Below are 16,990 nucleotides of genomic sequence, written 5' to 3'. Positions count from 1 at the left end.
TAAACAAATCTTTGAAAAATGTCATATTTAACCCCCAGTTTGAAAGCAATAGAATAGGCTCAGCGTGTGTGACAAAAGACAGTGCAAAGGTAGCATCCTCTTCTAGAACAGCTGCCCCTCAGGAGATAGAAGCGAGGTTTTTACCAGTCTCACAAGCAGTGGATTCATCAGCATGACTAGGGAGATTTCCGTTTGATGCTCTGGAGTAAATAATGTGTCTGCCAGCTGTAGCAGCGCATGCCTTTAATCCCAGCCCTCGGGGACAGAGGCAGGCAGATGTCTGTGACTTCAAGGCCCGCCTGGTCTACGGAGTGGGTAATAATTTAATGAGTACTAAAATTCTTTTGAATCACCAAGTCGTTCTTTAAAATTGAGTTCAATTTGTCTTTACCTCACCATTGTTGATTTTCTTTTGTATTTTATTTATATATGTGTATGTATTACATATATATAAACACATATGTATGTATATGTTTGGGTAGGCATGCCATGGCACATGTATGAATATCAGAGGACAGTCTGTGGGAGTCAGTTCTCTCCTTCCACAACATGGATTCTGGAGAGTATACCAGGCTTAGTACTAAGCACCTTATCTACTGAGCCATCTCGACAGTCCATCCAAGTCTTTATACTCAGTTTGTGATAGATAAAGCATTGATGCTGGGCTGGAGAGCTGGCTTGGTGGTTAAGAGCACTGGCTGCTCTTGCAGAGAATCAGTTTTGTTCCCAGACCTGGCCAACAGCTCATATCCGCCTGTTACTCTAGTTCCAAGGAATCTGATACCTTTTTCTGACATACACACTCATACACATAAAAACAAACTTAAATCCCTTTTTTAAATTAATGCTATATGTAGTATGTTGCATGATTTATAAATAAATGAAACATATTACAAGTACATGCTTTTTTTTTTAACGCGTAGACATATTCAGTCAGAAAAGTTTAGAGAACTCAGGCCTACATTCTGGCTGACTGTCCAGAAGCACCTGGGCATTGTCTCTGACCAAGCCCAGGGTTGGCATTTCACGAGGCTTCCTGGCCACTTCTGATGATCTGTCACATGTGAGTCACTCAGTGTCTACCCTTTCTATACTATATGCTGAATATCATCCAATGGCAAATGACACCAGCTTTTTTGTTTTTTTTTAGGTTTCTCTGTAGCTTTGGAGCCTATCTTGGAACTAGCTTTTGTAGACCAGGCTGTCCTCAAACTCACAGAGATCCGCCTGCCTCTGCCTCCCGAGTGCTGGGATTAAAGGCATGCGCCACCACCGCCCGGTTGACACCAGCTTTTAGTCAATATTAAAAATTGTAAGCCTCGTGTATCCATTCTGAGTTCATCATAAGCTAGTTCATTGGTTTTTGGTTTATTTTTTCATTTAATTTTTTTATTTCTTAGGATGTTTTTAACACATGTTCCTATTCTTTACCTGGTTTTGGCCAAAGAAATTAATTTAGGCATGAGTATTAGGTTAAATCACATGAAATTGCCAGTATTTATCCTTTTTGGATCCATTTTGTGTATCTTTGTTGCATATTTTATCTACTTTTAATTTATCACTGTTGTGGTGATATGTGGTGATATTGGGTATGTGTGTAGGTATGCCTGACACTTTTAGAAGGGTTCCAGGGATCCAACTCAGGGTAGCAGGCTCACGCAGTGAGTCCTTACAGGCTTAGCTATCTCCTCAGCCCTACTGTAAGGTTTTTGTTTTGTTTTGTTGTTTGTTTGTTTGTTTTTGTTTTACAAGACCGGATTTCTCTGTGTAGCTTTGGAGCCTGTCCTAGAACTTTCTCTGTAGACCAAGCTGGCCTCCAACTCACATGAGATCAGCCTGCCTCTGCCTCCTGAGTGCTGGAATTAAAGGTATGTGCCACCACCACTCAGCATAAAGATTTTAATAAACCTTTGATAAAGTGTTTTCTCTTTGTGATGTATCTGTCTTTAACTCTTTGTTCCCTTTGTATGACTTGGACACTAAACAGAACTTTAATCCAGAGTCCCAGAAAAAATAATTCTTGTCTGTGTTAGCTATGTGGCTTGGTACCTTTTTCGGCGATGCAATCACATCTTGCTTGCTCTGTGTCTGGCTTCCTCTGTGTCTGGGTGATGACTGCAGACTGAAACTTCCCTCTTCCCAGAATTCTCATTGCTCTACCTCTACTTCCTGCCTGGTAGCCCCGTCTATATTTCCTGGCCAACCAGCATTTATTTAAAATACAAGTGAACAGGATACAGACCACTGTCCCAGAGCACTCTTCCCCCTTTTTTTAAACAACTATGAATCGAATCTCCTTTGTTGAGCTTTTCTACTTACCATTATCTGTAACAACTTGTAACAAACAGTCTAAAGAAAGGCAAACATTCATAATCCATTTTTTGGAAATGTGGCTGTAGTTTTCCTGCTGATTGGATGCACTGATAATCATATGGGGACCTAAAGAAAATTTAGAGTTATGATCAAGTCTTGACTGGAGTAGCCTGTGAGGCTTGATCCTGTGAGGCTTGATCCTGTGAGGCTTGATCATCTCAGAAAGCAGTCTTTAAGCTGTTCTTGATGTAGAACTTAAACATGTGGGCCATTCCTCCTATTGGAGATTTCTCAGGGGGTCTTCCTTGGTCAAACCTGATTTTGATTAACACAGAATGAATCCACAGTCCCCCATTTCCTGTGGAAACAAGAGCAAAACTTCTTCTCCAAAGTAAACATATCTTTTGACTTAAATTTTAAAGTCAAAGCATTTTGACTTTATATATTGGGTTAATCCAGCAGCATTTATAATCAAATGTCTTTTAGCAGCTTTTGCTCCTTCCTCAGTCATCAAACAATTTAAATACAACACAATAACATACAGTATTCAGACTCTCTGTATATTTTTTCATCTTTAACGTGGCTTTATTTTAACCTCTATTTCTTTTATTTTTAATTTTTGGCTTTTTGAGACAGGGTTTTTCTTTGTACCTTTGGCTGTCCTGGAATTCACTCTGTAGACCAGGTTGTCCTTGAGCTCACAGAGATCAGTCTGCCTCTGCCTCCCAAGTATTGGGATTAAAGGTGTGTGCCACCACACCCAACTACTTGCTTTTTTTTTTCTTTTTTATTTTAAGGATTTTATCCTTTTTTTTCTCCCAAGCCTACATATATTTTTAAACACACAGTAAACCATTTAGAGGTTTTCTTTGTCTTTGAATCTATCTTTACTGTATATCTCTCTTTTTCTGACCACATGAATCTTTAATTTGCTAAGTGATATGGCTAGGATTAAAGCCATGGCTTTGATGGCTAGATCCATCCCATTCCTTAGCTTTTTGAGAATCTAGCTTCATTGTGGAGGTACTGGCCAGAGCTATGTTTATTGTCACAACTCTATGGCATTTCAAGGTCTGTGCCACCACCAAGAAGCATGCTGTAGGCTATTCATAAACATCATTTAAGTGTTTTATGGCCGAGCCTCTTAAAAAGGCTGCAAAGTTTTTGTAGCTAAATCTGTGTCAGGAAGCCTCTTTTGCAAACAGAGCTCACCTGTAAAAAATGCTGCTATCAATAAGCTGTGCTTAACTCTGTTCTTTTCCGTCTAGCTCTCTCAGGCTTTTAATTGGATTTGGTCAGCCCCACATTGGGTGCCATTATGTTGACTGAGGTTTTCTTTCCCTCTCGGTCTTGCAGTCATTAAGTCCCAAAGAAATCACATAGAGGCCTACATTAATTATAAACTGATTGGCCTAGTAGCTCAGGCTTAATAACTTTTATAGCTTATATTAGCCTATAATACTTGTCTGTGTTAGCCACGTGGCTTGGTACCTTTTTGGCAAGGCAGTCATATCTTGCTTTCTTTGTGTCTCATTGCCCTGCCTCTACTTGCTACCTGTCTCCTGGCCAATCAGCATTTATTTAAAATACAAGTGACAGGGAACAGACCCTTGTCCCACAGCACCCACAGAGACAGCTGACCCAACCTAGTGGGAGCTCACTAACTCTGGACTGACAGGGAACCCTCATAGGAACCATGAAGGATCTGAATGTTGGTAACAGTTCCGTGGCTTGGGCAGTCTGTGGGGCCACTGGCATTGGGACCAGAATTTATCCCTAGTAATGAACTGGCTTTTTGGAGCCCATTCCCTGTGGAGGATACCCTACTCAGCCTCAATACATGGCGGAGGGCCTCTGTCCGGCTTCAACTTGATATGTGAGACTTTGTTAACTCCTCATGGGAAGCCTTACCCTTTCTGAGGAGTGGATGGGGGAGGGATGAGGGAGGGTGGAGGAGAGTGGGAGGAAAAGGGGAACTGTAGTTGGAATAAATAATGAAACAAAAACTTAGGGATTGGTCCCTTCCTTCCACCATTGGATCTCAGACTTGGTGGCAGCGCCTCTGCCTCCTGAGCTGTCTCGTCAGCGCAGTGTCAACCTTTAGAAATGAATTTTCTATTTTTGCATGTCTGGCTATAACTGCTGTTTCCCTTTTGAGTGAAAGGGTCAGCAGTCTTCCTGATCTGTAACATTCTGCTTTTAGTAATAATTTCTGGGAAATGGTGATGGCATTCTTTGTGGCTTGTTGAACTGGTTGGTTGGCATGGGTTCTACAGAACTCAAGATTGAGCCCAGGCTCCACACAGGCTAGCGAGCATACTAATACTAAACTGCATTCCCTGCTCCTTTCGTTTGCTCTGGGCTTTATTTTGGTATGTGTTTATGTTTCTGTGCAAGTGCAGGTGTGTATCTGCATGAATGTGGAGATCAGGGGTCCTTCCTCAGGCTCAGCACCTTTCTTTTTTCCTTTTCTTTTCTGAGGCAGGGTCTCGGTGACCTGAAACTCACCAAGTAGGCTTGACTGGCTGGCCCACCAGCCCCAGGAACCTTCCTGTTCTAATTCCCCAGTGTTAGAGTCATAGGCACGGGCATCTACATCTGGACTTTTTATGTGGGTTCTAGGAACTGAACTCTGTTCCTCATACTTCCAAGGCAAGCTACACCCAGTATAAAACCCCTACCCCACTTTTCAGTTACAAATGTCAGGTGATCTGGAATGGGGCTACGTTAGCATTTTACTGCATAGTTCAGACTCTTGGTGACATGAAATAAACATGATGGTGGCTTGCAGTTGATTATCCCTCTTGATCCAGAATAAGCATGGACAGTGGTGGTGCACGCCTTTAATCCCAGCACTCTGGAGGCAGAGGTGCGCAGATCTCTCTGAGTTCAAGGCCAGCCTGGTCTACAAAAGTTCCAGCATAGCCGGGCTACACAAAGAAACCCTGTCTTGAAAACCCATGGTGGGAGGGGAGAAAAGAATGCTGCAGATGAATTAAAATCATAGATAATCCCCAAATAGCATTTCAGCCATTAGCCTAAGATTTTTTTCCTGTTAAGACTTCTTGGCCATCAAACCCTATAAAGAGAGGTCTATGCTACAAGGTCAGATAAGCAGAATCCGGTCCCTTTAAAGTAGAAGTAGGAAGCTCTGATTTCCAGGTACGAAGGGCCTCACTGAAAATACTTCCCAGACAACTGCTTGTTTAATGTGTGCCTTTCATGTCACATCCCTGTAATCCCAGCTTGGTTAAACATGTGCCTTTTGATGCAGACACCTGTAATACTTGGGATGTTGAGCAGGAGGACTATAAAAAATGATTGATAGGGGGATGGAGAAATGGCTCAGCGGTTAAGAGCACTGACTGTTCTTCCAGAGGACCTGGGTTCAATTCCCAGCACCCACATGGCAGCTCACAACTGTCTAAAAATCCAGTTCCAGGGCATCTGACACCTTCACACCAATGCATGTAAAGATAAATAAATCATAAAATTTTTTTTAAATGATTCATAATCAGTAACTTTGGGGCTAGAAAGATGACCCAGAGGTTAAGAGCACTGACTGCTTTTGCAGAGGGCCTGGGTTCAGTTCCCAACACCCACATGCTGGTTTACAACCATCTGTAACTCCAGTTCCTGGGTATCTGATACCCTATTCTGACCTCTCTGGACACCAGGCATATATAAGTGCACATACATACATGCAGATAAAACACATGCAATAAATAAGTTTTTCTTTAATGGCTCTTTCATTCCAGGTGATCTCCTTCTTTAGCTCAAGGCTGCTACAAGCTGGAGCTGAGCTGTCAGTGGAAAGAGTCTTGGAAATTATTAAACAAGGGGTCGTGGCGCTGCCCAAAGACAGACTAAAGGTAAGCTGTTTAAAGTGTTTCCTGTTGACACTGGCTGTTGATCATTTGATGCACATAGCAGCAACTAGCAGGCATTACTCTGAATCATACCACTTACCCAGTGCTCATAAATTCAGAAAGACTAAATATTTGCTGTGCTCTGCCCTGATTCCAAAGCTGCAGTTCAGAAGAGAATAGCTGAATATACCATCACATCATTGAGTACCCCAGGAGTAACTCTGCACACCCCATGAGCAATGCATACAGTTAACACGTATACTTTTCACCCAGTCAAACAAACTGAATCATACAAACATCACCAAAGATAATGGGAAGGTGGAAGTGGTGAAGATGCCAATTTCTGTGGGGCCTGGTGCTTGTGAGTGCCTCCCCATGTCCTTCTGGGGCCTCAACATCTGTGTGTATTACCTCATTCAACACCTTTCTCAGACAGCTAGTGTCAGCAACTGAAGTCGCCAGGTGAAGGGACCAGCACGGAAAGGTGATTTACCCAGAGTAGTAAAACTAGAGAGTGGTTGAGCTATGCAGGCCCTGGCAGTCTAGCTCCAAAGCCCTTGCTTGCAGTCCATACACTGCTTACTACTTGCCTGTATACAGTAGTGGGAAGAAAAGTACTTGGTGGAAACATGGAAAATAATGCATTTTAAGAAAATGCTTTGTTTGTGTGGCAGAGGCACTCTTGAAGTGAACTCCTGGGTGAAAGCCCACCCCTCAATTGATCCCTTAGAGCAGTAGTTCTCAGCCTTCCTAATGCTGTGACCCTTCAATGCAGTTCCTCATGTTGTAGTGACCCCCTAACTATAAAATTATTTTTGTTGCTATTCATAACTGTAATTTTGCTACAATTATGAATTGTGATGTAAATATCTGTGTTTTCCGATGGTCTTATATAACCCCCTACGAAAGGGTCATTTGACCCCCCAAAGAGGTCATGACCCACAGGTTGAGAACCACTACCTAGAGCCCAGTATGGTGGTTTGTGCCTCTGAGTCATCTCACCAGTACTAAAACTTAGATTTGTAGGGTCAGTTTTCTCTCTCAGAAAATATAAGAAACTATAAGACAATTCACTTTTTAGTTTATGGTAACAGAGAACTTAGATCTGTAGGCTAGAAGCAAGACATTTTACCGAGCATATGTGTAGCTTGTAACAAGGAAGAATGTTGCTCAAGAGGGCGGAAATTAAACAAAACTGTTGCCCACCCAGTCGCTAATGGTTTCATGTAAGCAAATAGAAGGGCGTTTCCAGGTCTGCATCCCTAGCCTCCTCTCTGGTCTTCTGTAGGCTGCAGAGGAGAGCCAAGGTTGTGTGTTTCCCAGAATGCTCTTCCTCCCATGATGCCACAGTTGCTGGAGCTGTGTTGTTCAATGTTTTATTACTGTACTGTGACGCCTGAAGGAGTCTGCTGACGAAGGTAGATTGTGGTAGCTTCTTCCTGTGGATCAGCAGCCCGACGGCTCTGTGTCAGTCGTGAGGCGGCATGTTATCATAGGAGCTCACAACGAAACAAAATTTCACAGAGTTCAGAGCCCGGGAACAGAAAAGGAAAGAACTGGGGCTGCAGTGCTCCCCAGTAACCCACAAACCTACCCAGTCCCTCTCAACATGTCCACCAAATGTTCTGCTCCTTGAAGAAGTCCTTCATTTCTGTAGAGCCTGAGCTTGTCAAGGCCCCAGAGATGCTGAAGTTTGCAGCAGCTCACAGAAGGCTCTGGAGCACTTTAGTGAGAGTGACTATCATGTCACAACGTCCCTGTTCTCAGGCTCTCAGGAAGTCCTGTGTTTGATTCGTATGAGTAGCTTCTGTTTACCCTACCAAACCCACCAGAGAAAGAAAACCCCTGGTTTCAGTAGATAATGATCTAATGTCAAGAACTCAAAATCTCAGAAATGCCTGAGGGAGCACAGTGGAGGGAAACCTCGGACGCTGCAAGGACGTCATCACCAGTGTGATGGTGCCTCAGCTGAAGTCCATAGGCCTGCCCATCACTGTTGCTAGGCCTGGGTTTCCTGTGTCCTTCGGGGTATGCATGCACCACCTTCATTGCCATAGCCTATGGCCAAGCCCTGCAGAGCTCTGCTGGCAATTGCCACACCAGGCTCTCAGCCATTGCCCCGCTGGAGAGCATGAAGGGGACAGAGGGTTTAGTGACCACAGGCAGCGCAGCACAGGGCGTAAAGATGCTGGTGATGCTCCATGAGAAGCAGCAACACCTGCTGTGGCCTGTGTACAAGGCAGAAGGAGCAGTCTAAACCTGCTCAGGCAGCAACAGACTGTGTGGGAATGACGTGACTCCAGAGGAGCAAGGAACAATCTAAGGTCTTCAGTCTAGAAAGGATGGACAAGATTACCTACTTACACCCTCCCATTCTCAGTATGGCTTTTCTTCTGTCTCTCTCATTGAGTTGGTTGACTATGTCCTTTAAACAAAATTGAAGCCCAAGATAAGTAAATGAATAGCAAAGAGGGTACTAGCCCTTTTATTTGATTTTTTACTGTATTTTTTATTTGATGCAATAAATGTACATATTACATTTTAATACAAGTATTCGTGTGTGTGGTCAGATCAGGGCAGTAGCATATCCGTCAACCTCAGACATTTGCTATTTGTTCTGGGCACATCCAAAAACTCTCGCTTTAAGCTGCTATGAGATATTCACTTGATTGGTGGCAACCATAGTAGTTCTACTGTGCTAAAAGCTGTTCACCCCATAGTTTCATAAACTGTTTTTCTCCAACACACACACACACACCCTTGTTTTCTCCAGTAACCACTCTTCTACACTCTTCCAGTCTCAGATAGATCAATGTTGTTCTTCCACATATAAGTAAGACCATACGATGTCTGTTTTGTGTACCTGGCTATTTCCACCTCCCATCCACATTGCTGTAAACGGCAGAATTGTTTAGAGTCAAGTACTATTCTGTTGTGTGTGTAACACATTTCCTTATCCATTCACTCACCCACACCCCCTGGGTTGATTCCACTTCATGGCTGTTGTGAAGAATGAGGCAGGCAGGAAAGTGCTAGATATTTTGGTTAGGATTTCCATTGCTGTGATAAAACGCCATTACCGAAAGGAAGAAAGGGTTTATTCCATTATCTAAGGAAGTCAGAGCAGGAACTCAAGCAGGGCAGAAACCTGGAAGCCAGAGCTGATGCAGAGACCATGGAAGCGTGCTGCTTACTGGCTTGCTCCTCATCCCTTGCTTAGCTTTCTTATAGAAGCCAGCATGAACCCAGGACCACTAGCCTAGGAGTGGTACCCCACAGGGAACTGAGTCCTCCTATATCAATCATCAGTCAAGACACACACCACAGCTGACCCCTAGGCCAGTCCTATGGAGACATTTTCTCAACTGAGGTCCCTCTTCCCCATTGACTCTGACTTGTGGAGGTGACATAAAACTGACTAGCACACTAGATCTATTTCTAGCTTTTCTGATAGTCTCTATAATGATGTTTTCCATACTGTTTCTCAGAGTTCTGGCAATGTCAGTAAATTTTAGAACTTAAATTCTACAATAAATAGTAATGCTATAAGATATTTTTCTAAGCGTTGTATAGCAATGAACTGGTTCTGTTGTCACCCAACTTTCTAGGCGAAGCGGCTAGGACCTCTAGACATTGAGCAGTGTTCAGGTGTGGAGCTGGGCCCAGCAACACACATCTCCAATGCAGCCTTTCTATGGGCATTATTTTCACCGGTACTAGCCTGTGTTGTGATAAAGAACACTTGTATGTTAGGGTTAGTCTGAGATCATAGTTAGCTAACATGTTAGTAAACCCAAGTTTGAGCCAGAGAATCAGATGGGGTTGCAGTCTATCACATGAGATGAGGAGGAAGGTGTTAGAACCTGAGGAAGAGAGGACCCCAGGAGACACAGTGTCCAACTACTACAAAGAATCTATCATAGAAGAATTGGGCATTTCATCTTTGGGTGGAAATTGGACCAAGAGAGCTTTTGTTCTCTTAAAGGAGGTGCCTTTTCACTACTAAGATTTTGAAGCAATCAGTGTGGGTCTTCTTGGCCACTTAATGAGATACCTGCAGCAAAGTCTAGGAGCAAATGTCAGAATATCATGTGACCCGAGGGCACAGGAGAGGTAGGTTTAAAGAAGTCCTATAGGAGCTTGAAGGATTGCTCCACTGGTAAACTACTTGCTCCACAAGCATGAAGAGCTATAAGCACCCGTGTGAAAAGCTGGGCTCAGAGGCACACACCTGCAGTACCAGGGCTGGGATGGTAGAGACAGGTGGGTCCCTGCAACCCATTGTTAGCTAGTCTTGATGAACTCTAGGTTGTTGTGGAATATTACTTTAAACAAAGATGTGTTACATTTATTTATGCTGCATTTGTTTAACAGTGTAAAGATGTGTTGCCTGCCTAACTCACCTGATTAGTCTAATAAAAAGATGAACAGCCAATAACAAAGCAATAGAGGGATAGGCCCGAGGCAAAACGTAGATGAAGAGAAACAGGTTAAGTTATAAGAGCTGATAAGAAACAAGCATTCATAACTAATAAGTCTGTGTTATTATTCGGGAGCTGACTGGTGGCCCAAAAGAAAGCCTGCTACGCCAGATTCAACAAGAGACACTGTCTCAAAAATAAAATGGAGGGGCTGGGGAGATGGCGCACTGGACGGAACACTTGCTCTCCAGGTGTGAGGATAGGAGTTCCAGTCTCCAAGAGTGATGCTGGGTGGGCATGGTAGCTACCTGTAGTTACAGCATTCACAAGGTGTAAGTTGAACGTCCTAGAACAGCTAGCTAGAGTCTAGCTGTGTCTGTGAGCTCTGGGTTCGTAAGTAAAATGGAGAGCAGAGGAGAAGATTCCTGATGCCAACAATACACGTGTGTATGCGCGCACATTAATAATAAAAAGTGGAGAACCATTAAGACACCTGATACCTCTGCCCTCTACACGTGTGTACACACACAAGCACATATGCTTGCAACACTCCACGTACACAGACACATATGCATACAAGCACACACAAAGTCTTATGGTGGAAGGCTGCACAGAATTAAACCATAGATTTCTCGTGACTCTTAGAGTCAGAATTTGTCCATTTTGCATCCATGCTGAGTTTTACAGAACAGTGCCCCTGTTACCAGCAGATAGTCAGAAGTTCTTACTCTGGGGTTCTAGCAGCTCACAGTCCCCTCATCTCCCAGTGGCCCCCACCAACCCATCCCTCACCACCCTGGCCCCACCCCAACTCCCCACAACTCTGCATCTGTGCCCTTCTCACCTGCCTTTGTGGATTGGCTCCTGCAGCTCACCCGTCTTTCCCTGTCATCTGGGTTGTCGGTCCCTTTTGCCGTGGCCTTTCACTTACCCACACTCTAAACGTCGCTTCAAGGCCCAGTTGAATTTCAAAGGATTTCTGAAGACTTTGTTTCTATTCTTCCATCCACATGTCTCTCTCCTTAAAATTCCCAGAGCACTTTATTTCTGCATCTGTCCTCTTCTGCCCTGTCTTTAGATGTTTAATGATTTCCACTCCACCCGTAGGTCGATTGCGAGCAAGGAGTGTCGCTCCTCTGCAGCCCCTGCTGCCTAACTCAGTCCATGATGCGAGCGGAGGGGTGGACAGCCCATGTTTTGTACTCTGTGGGGAGCATGGGCCTCTTAACATCTTGGGGCCGAGGAGTCAAAAAAATACTGTGCTCAGGCATACTTTACAACTTCTTTTTCTACCGTCTTCTGAAATTGTGATGTCTGTAACTGCCTCTCTCTGTTCTGACACTGTCCTAGACACAGTGGATACAGCAGAGGATAAAACAAACGAGCCCTGCTCGCACAGAGCTTATGATTGTGGGAAAGATGCTCTGAGCTGAAACTGTAAACAAAGGCTGTGAGAAAGCAGTGACTGACAAAGAGTGGCCTTTGCCTCCCCAGCCTGCTCCTCCTCTGTCCTGTGTCCTCCTCCTCTCTTTTCTGCTCATAACATTTCTAATGGGTCCTGGTTGTATTTGGGTTTTTCTGATTTTCAGTAGAATCGTGGTTCTATTGAAGCTGTCGTATTTGGCCCCAGAAGCATACTGCCCTCGTGCAGCACAGTCAGGTGTGTGGTGTCAGCAGGTCTCTTTTCTAGAGGTGTTGTTTGGCATCTCCAGGCTTCTCCAGTGAAGCGTGACCATTTGTTCCTTTGTAAATGGTAAATATCTTGGGAATGATGCTTGACATCTTTACTGGTACCTAGTTTCGTCTTAGAGTGTGGCCAGTGATTTTACCATCCATCAGTAGGTCTGGCTGACACCATGAAGACCTTACCATTGTGGTGGTTCCCAAGAGAAGACTTCGTAGTTCTCTCTGTAGGGTATAGTTCAGTGCTGACGTTTGTTTATTTTTGCCCAGATTTTTTTTATCTTTAGCCAATGGACTCCTGGGGTTGATTTCCCTGTCCTGTGACATACCCCCACCTTATTCTGAGTACTTTTTTGCTCTGTACAACGCTGCAGACCTGGCAGGGGGCTGGGCCACCTTTTGCCAGCACATTCTGCACCTTCCTTTCCCTCCTCCCTCTCTTCCATTAAAAGCTATGCTGTGTCTCTGCTGTGGTCCCCAGGCCCCTTCCTTCTTGTGTAGCTGTCTCTTTCTGGTATGCCTGGACCCTTTCTTTCACTTCACCCTCACTCCCTGTGTCCTCGGCCTGTGCTCAATGCCTGATTTGTTTCCTAGCTCCATTAATAAACACTCTTTGCCCAAGAACCCTTCCATGGGCCATAGAAAATAGTGAAGGTTGACCTATAATAGTGACCTTAGAGCAAATTGAATTACAGTGTGCAAGGCACACACTCGAATGTGGATGTATTGTCTTTTTATTATACTGTACTCAGTAAGAAATGGCTCTTTGAGACAGTCACATATACAGGGAAATGCAGCCTTTTTCATGTTTTGGCCAACAGGGAAATTAGTTGGTTTGTGGGGATCCCAGAGACATTAACCTTGCTTAGAGTAATACACTATTAAGGCCAAGGGCACTGGTAAATCCTTTAAGTCAGACAGGTAGTTTTATTCTGGAACATGGATATTTATCCCTGGGCTCAGCTTGCTATCTCAGTCAGTGGTTACAGAGGTTGGAAGATGGATGGTTCAGTTTAAAAACAGAAAACAAAACAGTCCATCACCCATACAGAAGAGAAGCTGAGGTTACATTTACTCACAAGTAGTGGGTCATGCTCTGTTGATCTTAAATGGGAACCGGTCATTACCACAGATGTTACTCGGGGGAATCAAAAAGGCTGTTTAGTCTTAAAACCAAGCCTTGCCTCAATTATTTTAATCATTTTAGGGCGAGTCAAGTGTTTATATTAAATTAAATCACATAAAACCTTGAGAATTTAATTCACAGGATGCTACAGTATCTGAAGTTGATTGAAAAAATTCTGTATTGAATAGTGTTGATGTGCCATGTGCATATAATCAGGTTCATTCAGGGCAGTTTGCTAATATATATATGTATATATATATATATATATATACACATATATATTAAAGCAACATTGGCATATAATAATAGCTTTATATATGTGCTCAACTTGTAGGAATGGATTTCAAATTGGAAATACTATTTTAATAAGTTGCATTTTTACTATGGAAAAGTGTCGAATAGTGTCTATATAGTGATTTACTCTATATTAAAGCATTACATTGAAGCTTTTTGATTACCTTGACTTAGGAAGATCATAGAATTCATGAATTTACTCATCAGCTAAGCAGATGAGCTTTGAAATGTCCTTCATTGAAGAATGAAAACTCAATTTGTAGAATTAACCTTCCAGTTTTGGACAAGTAAACATTAAGATCTAGAAGTCCATGGCACAGTAATTGACATTCAACCAAATAAAATAGTTTTCAATCAAATATTATTTGACATAGTCTTCTAAAATATTTGCATAATAGTCTGTGTGGGAATGTATACTCATTGGCTAAATTTGTCTATACAGTTAAACAACTGGGCTGTTCAAAGTAAATAGTATTAATATCAATCTAAACATTCTCTTTTTACTGGTGTTCCATGAAGTCTGGGAAAGGCAACACTAGGTCATCATGTTTTCCGGACCTTCGTGCTTAGACAAGAGAATAAAGAACAAGCTCCAAAATCCTTTTGCTTGTTTCTCATCTGGAGTTTGGTAGGAGTAAAGTTAGCATGTCCTTCGCAAGCTGCGTCCGTAGCTGTGGCACAAAACTCTTGCTTCACCCATAGCACAATGGTCCTGGCTCCCATTTCGCCCACTAACAGCACTGCGAATGGCATGGGAGTGGAACAGAAGTCATCCAGTCCCATGTGTGCTCGCTGCTACACCACCTCATACGTGAGAGCATAAGGTTCCTGGTTCCCCCTTTCCGTGGGTTCAGTTCATCATCTGTGTCATGGGAGGATTAGGAATGTCCATTACCATTCGTAGCATTTGAAGACCAGGTCCTGCTTTCACGGAAAATGTAATAAAAAGACAACTTTTCTTTTAGTGCAGATAGGTAATTGTGGAATAACTTGATAAATCATAATAATTAAAAGTAACAGCCGGCTCACACTAAATGAAATATTTTGCATGGGGGGGGTGTTTAGACTATATATGTGGGTGTGGGCGTGAGTGTGCCACGATGCGTGTGTGAAGGCCAGAGGCCTGCTTCGGTGTCAGTCCTCGCTCGCCTTCTTCCTTGTTTGAGACACGTTCCCTTATTATTCGCTGATCCGTGCACCAAGTGAGCTGGCCCTGGACTCCTGGTGATTTTCTCATCTCCACCACTGCCAGAAGGATTAAACACTTGCACTATTGTGTCCAACCCTCTCCTGGGTCTGGAGACCTGAGCTCAGTCCATCCGGCTTGCACAGCAAGCTCTTTACCCGCTGAGCTGCCTCCCCAGCCCATAAATGAGTTTTAAAGCCTTCGTTTTTTAAATATAATTTTTAGAATATTTTCACAGTTGTCATTAATTGCCTAAGGAGTTACACAAAAGTGTTAGATTGGTTCATCTGGAGGATTTTTTGTTAGATTTATTCATTTTATTTTTATGTGTGTTTTGCCTGCATATATACATGGTATATTTATGGAACATATTTTATAGATTTTTAATATGGAATTTTAAAACTTCCCCTTTCTCCTATTGGGAACCTCCTTCTCTTCCCTAAATGTCACTTCTGTCAGATAGCTGATTCCCATAACGTACAACTAGCACATTGTGACTTAATTGTGGCTTTGACTGTTTATTCTACCTGAGCAGTTATTTCCCCCCACGTGAGCACAGTATTGCTGGGCATCTTTGAGAGAACAGAGACACATCAGCATTACCCAGCCCTCAGGAGAGGAGGGGTTCACCCTGGCAGAGGCAGCTAACAAAAGGGCGGTTCACCCTGTCTGTCAAGTAGAGAGGGCAAGTTTTGGAAGGAAGGACTAGGCTAGCTAGTCAGGGAGTGTTAAGGAAAGGCCTAGCCTTCACCTTGGCTACCTTGAATGAAGGTGAAGTTTCTGAAGGCCCAGGTGAAAGCAGAGATCCAGGCAAAGGGAACCTGTGAGGGAGAGACAGTCCAAGGCACGTTTAGCTTAGTGTCCACGGAAACAAATATAATTCCCCGACCAAGTCAAATGTGTCGCTGAGGATACAACAAAGTCATTAAACTAGTGCCTTTCAGACTTTTTGGTTTTGAGACAGAGTTTCTCTGTGTAGCCCCAACTTACCTGGAACTTACTCTGTAGACCAGGCTGGCCTCAAACTCACAGAGATTCCCCTGCCTCTGCCTCCCGAGTACTGTAATTGAAGGCATGCTCCACCACTGCCCAGCTACCTTTTAAACTTTTTTGACTGACATTTCCAGTTAAACACACACACATACACACACATACACACACACATGTTTGCACCATGTGTAGCAGTATGCACATTTTCATACAACTGAAACAATTTGTGTAAAACACTACTCACTGAAAATGATAGGTTCATGATCTTATATCTTTTTAAATTGCTGTCCAGGCCTACTAAATTGATTTAATGATCAGCTGCTATTTAATGTCTTAGAGTTTTAAAAAATTCATGCATTAAGTGAGTAGTTTCAAATTATGGCCCTTAGAGTGGGCAGGGGGCATCACCATCCTCCAAGAGCATGTTGAAAATGCAGATCCTTGGGCTCCACTCTACGGCCTGGTACTGCTCTTGCAGAAGACTCAAGTTCAGTTCCCAGCAACCACACCTGGTTACATGCACATACACCACATGTGTAAGAGGCTACATCATTCCTACACACTCAGAAAGAAGCAAATGGTTGGGCATGGCTCAGGCAAGGAAGTGCTTGCTGCTTGTGTGAGTTCAGTCCTTAGAATCCACATAAGAAACCAAGCATGGTAATAAATGTTCATAATCCCAATGCTAAGAAAACAGTCAGGAGGATCCCTAGGGTTTGCCAGCCTACCCTACCCTACTTAGTAAGTTCTAGACCGATGAAAACCCTTTCCAAGTATAAGGTACTGTGCGGGAGGGGGTGACTCGGTGGGTAAAGAGCACTTGCAGCACAGTGTGAGGACCTGTACTCAGATCCCCAGAATCCATGGAAAAAGCTGAGCCTGTTTGCATACACATGCCTGTAAGCCCACAGCTGTGCAGATAGGAAGATAGTGGGATTGCTAGGCTGCTGGACATCAACCAAACTCTGAGAGAGTTGTCTGAAGGGAACAGGTCAGAGAGGGCCAGAACAGGACACCTGGCATCCTCCCGTGGCCTCTGTATACATAAATACACACACTCACACGAGTAGCAGGGGGCAGGGGAGAACAGCTAGCTAGGTTTGAGGAA

The 16,990-nt window shown here is 43.5% G+C and overlaps 1 protein-coding gene across 8 annotated transcripts in view; it reads left to right on the top strand.

The window, feature by feature from the left end:
• Positions 1 to 16,990, top strand: part of Dym (dymeclin) — a 274,253-nt gene that overhangs the window by 219,931 nt on the left and 37,332 nt on the right. For all 8 annotated transcript variants that reach the window (XM_075968265.1, XM_075968269.1, XM_075968267.1 and 5 more), the window contains one exon: positions 6,072 to 6,185. In XM_075968265.1, coding sequence (XP_075824380.1) covers positions 6,072 to 6,185 — 114 coding nt within the window. The remainder of the gene's footprint in view (positions 1 to 6,071; positions 6,186 to 16,990) is intronic.

Source organism: Microtus pennsylvanicus, chromosome 4, assembly GCF_037038515.1.
Source record: "Microtus pennsylvanicus isolate mMicPen1 chromosome 4, mMicPen1.hap1, whole genome shotgun sequence".
In the NCBI taxonomy this organism is placed as follows: domain Eukaryota; kingdom Metazoa; phylum Chordata; class Mammalia; order Rodentia; family Cricetidae; genus Microtus; species Microtus pennsylvanicus.
This window is presented reverse-complemented; position numbering and strand designations above follow the sequence as displayed.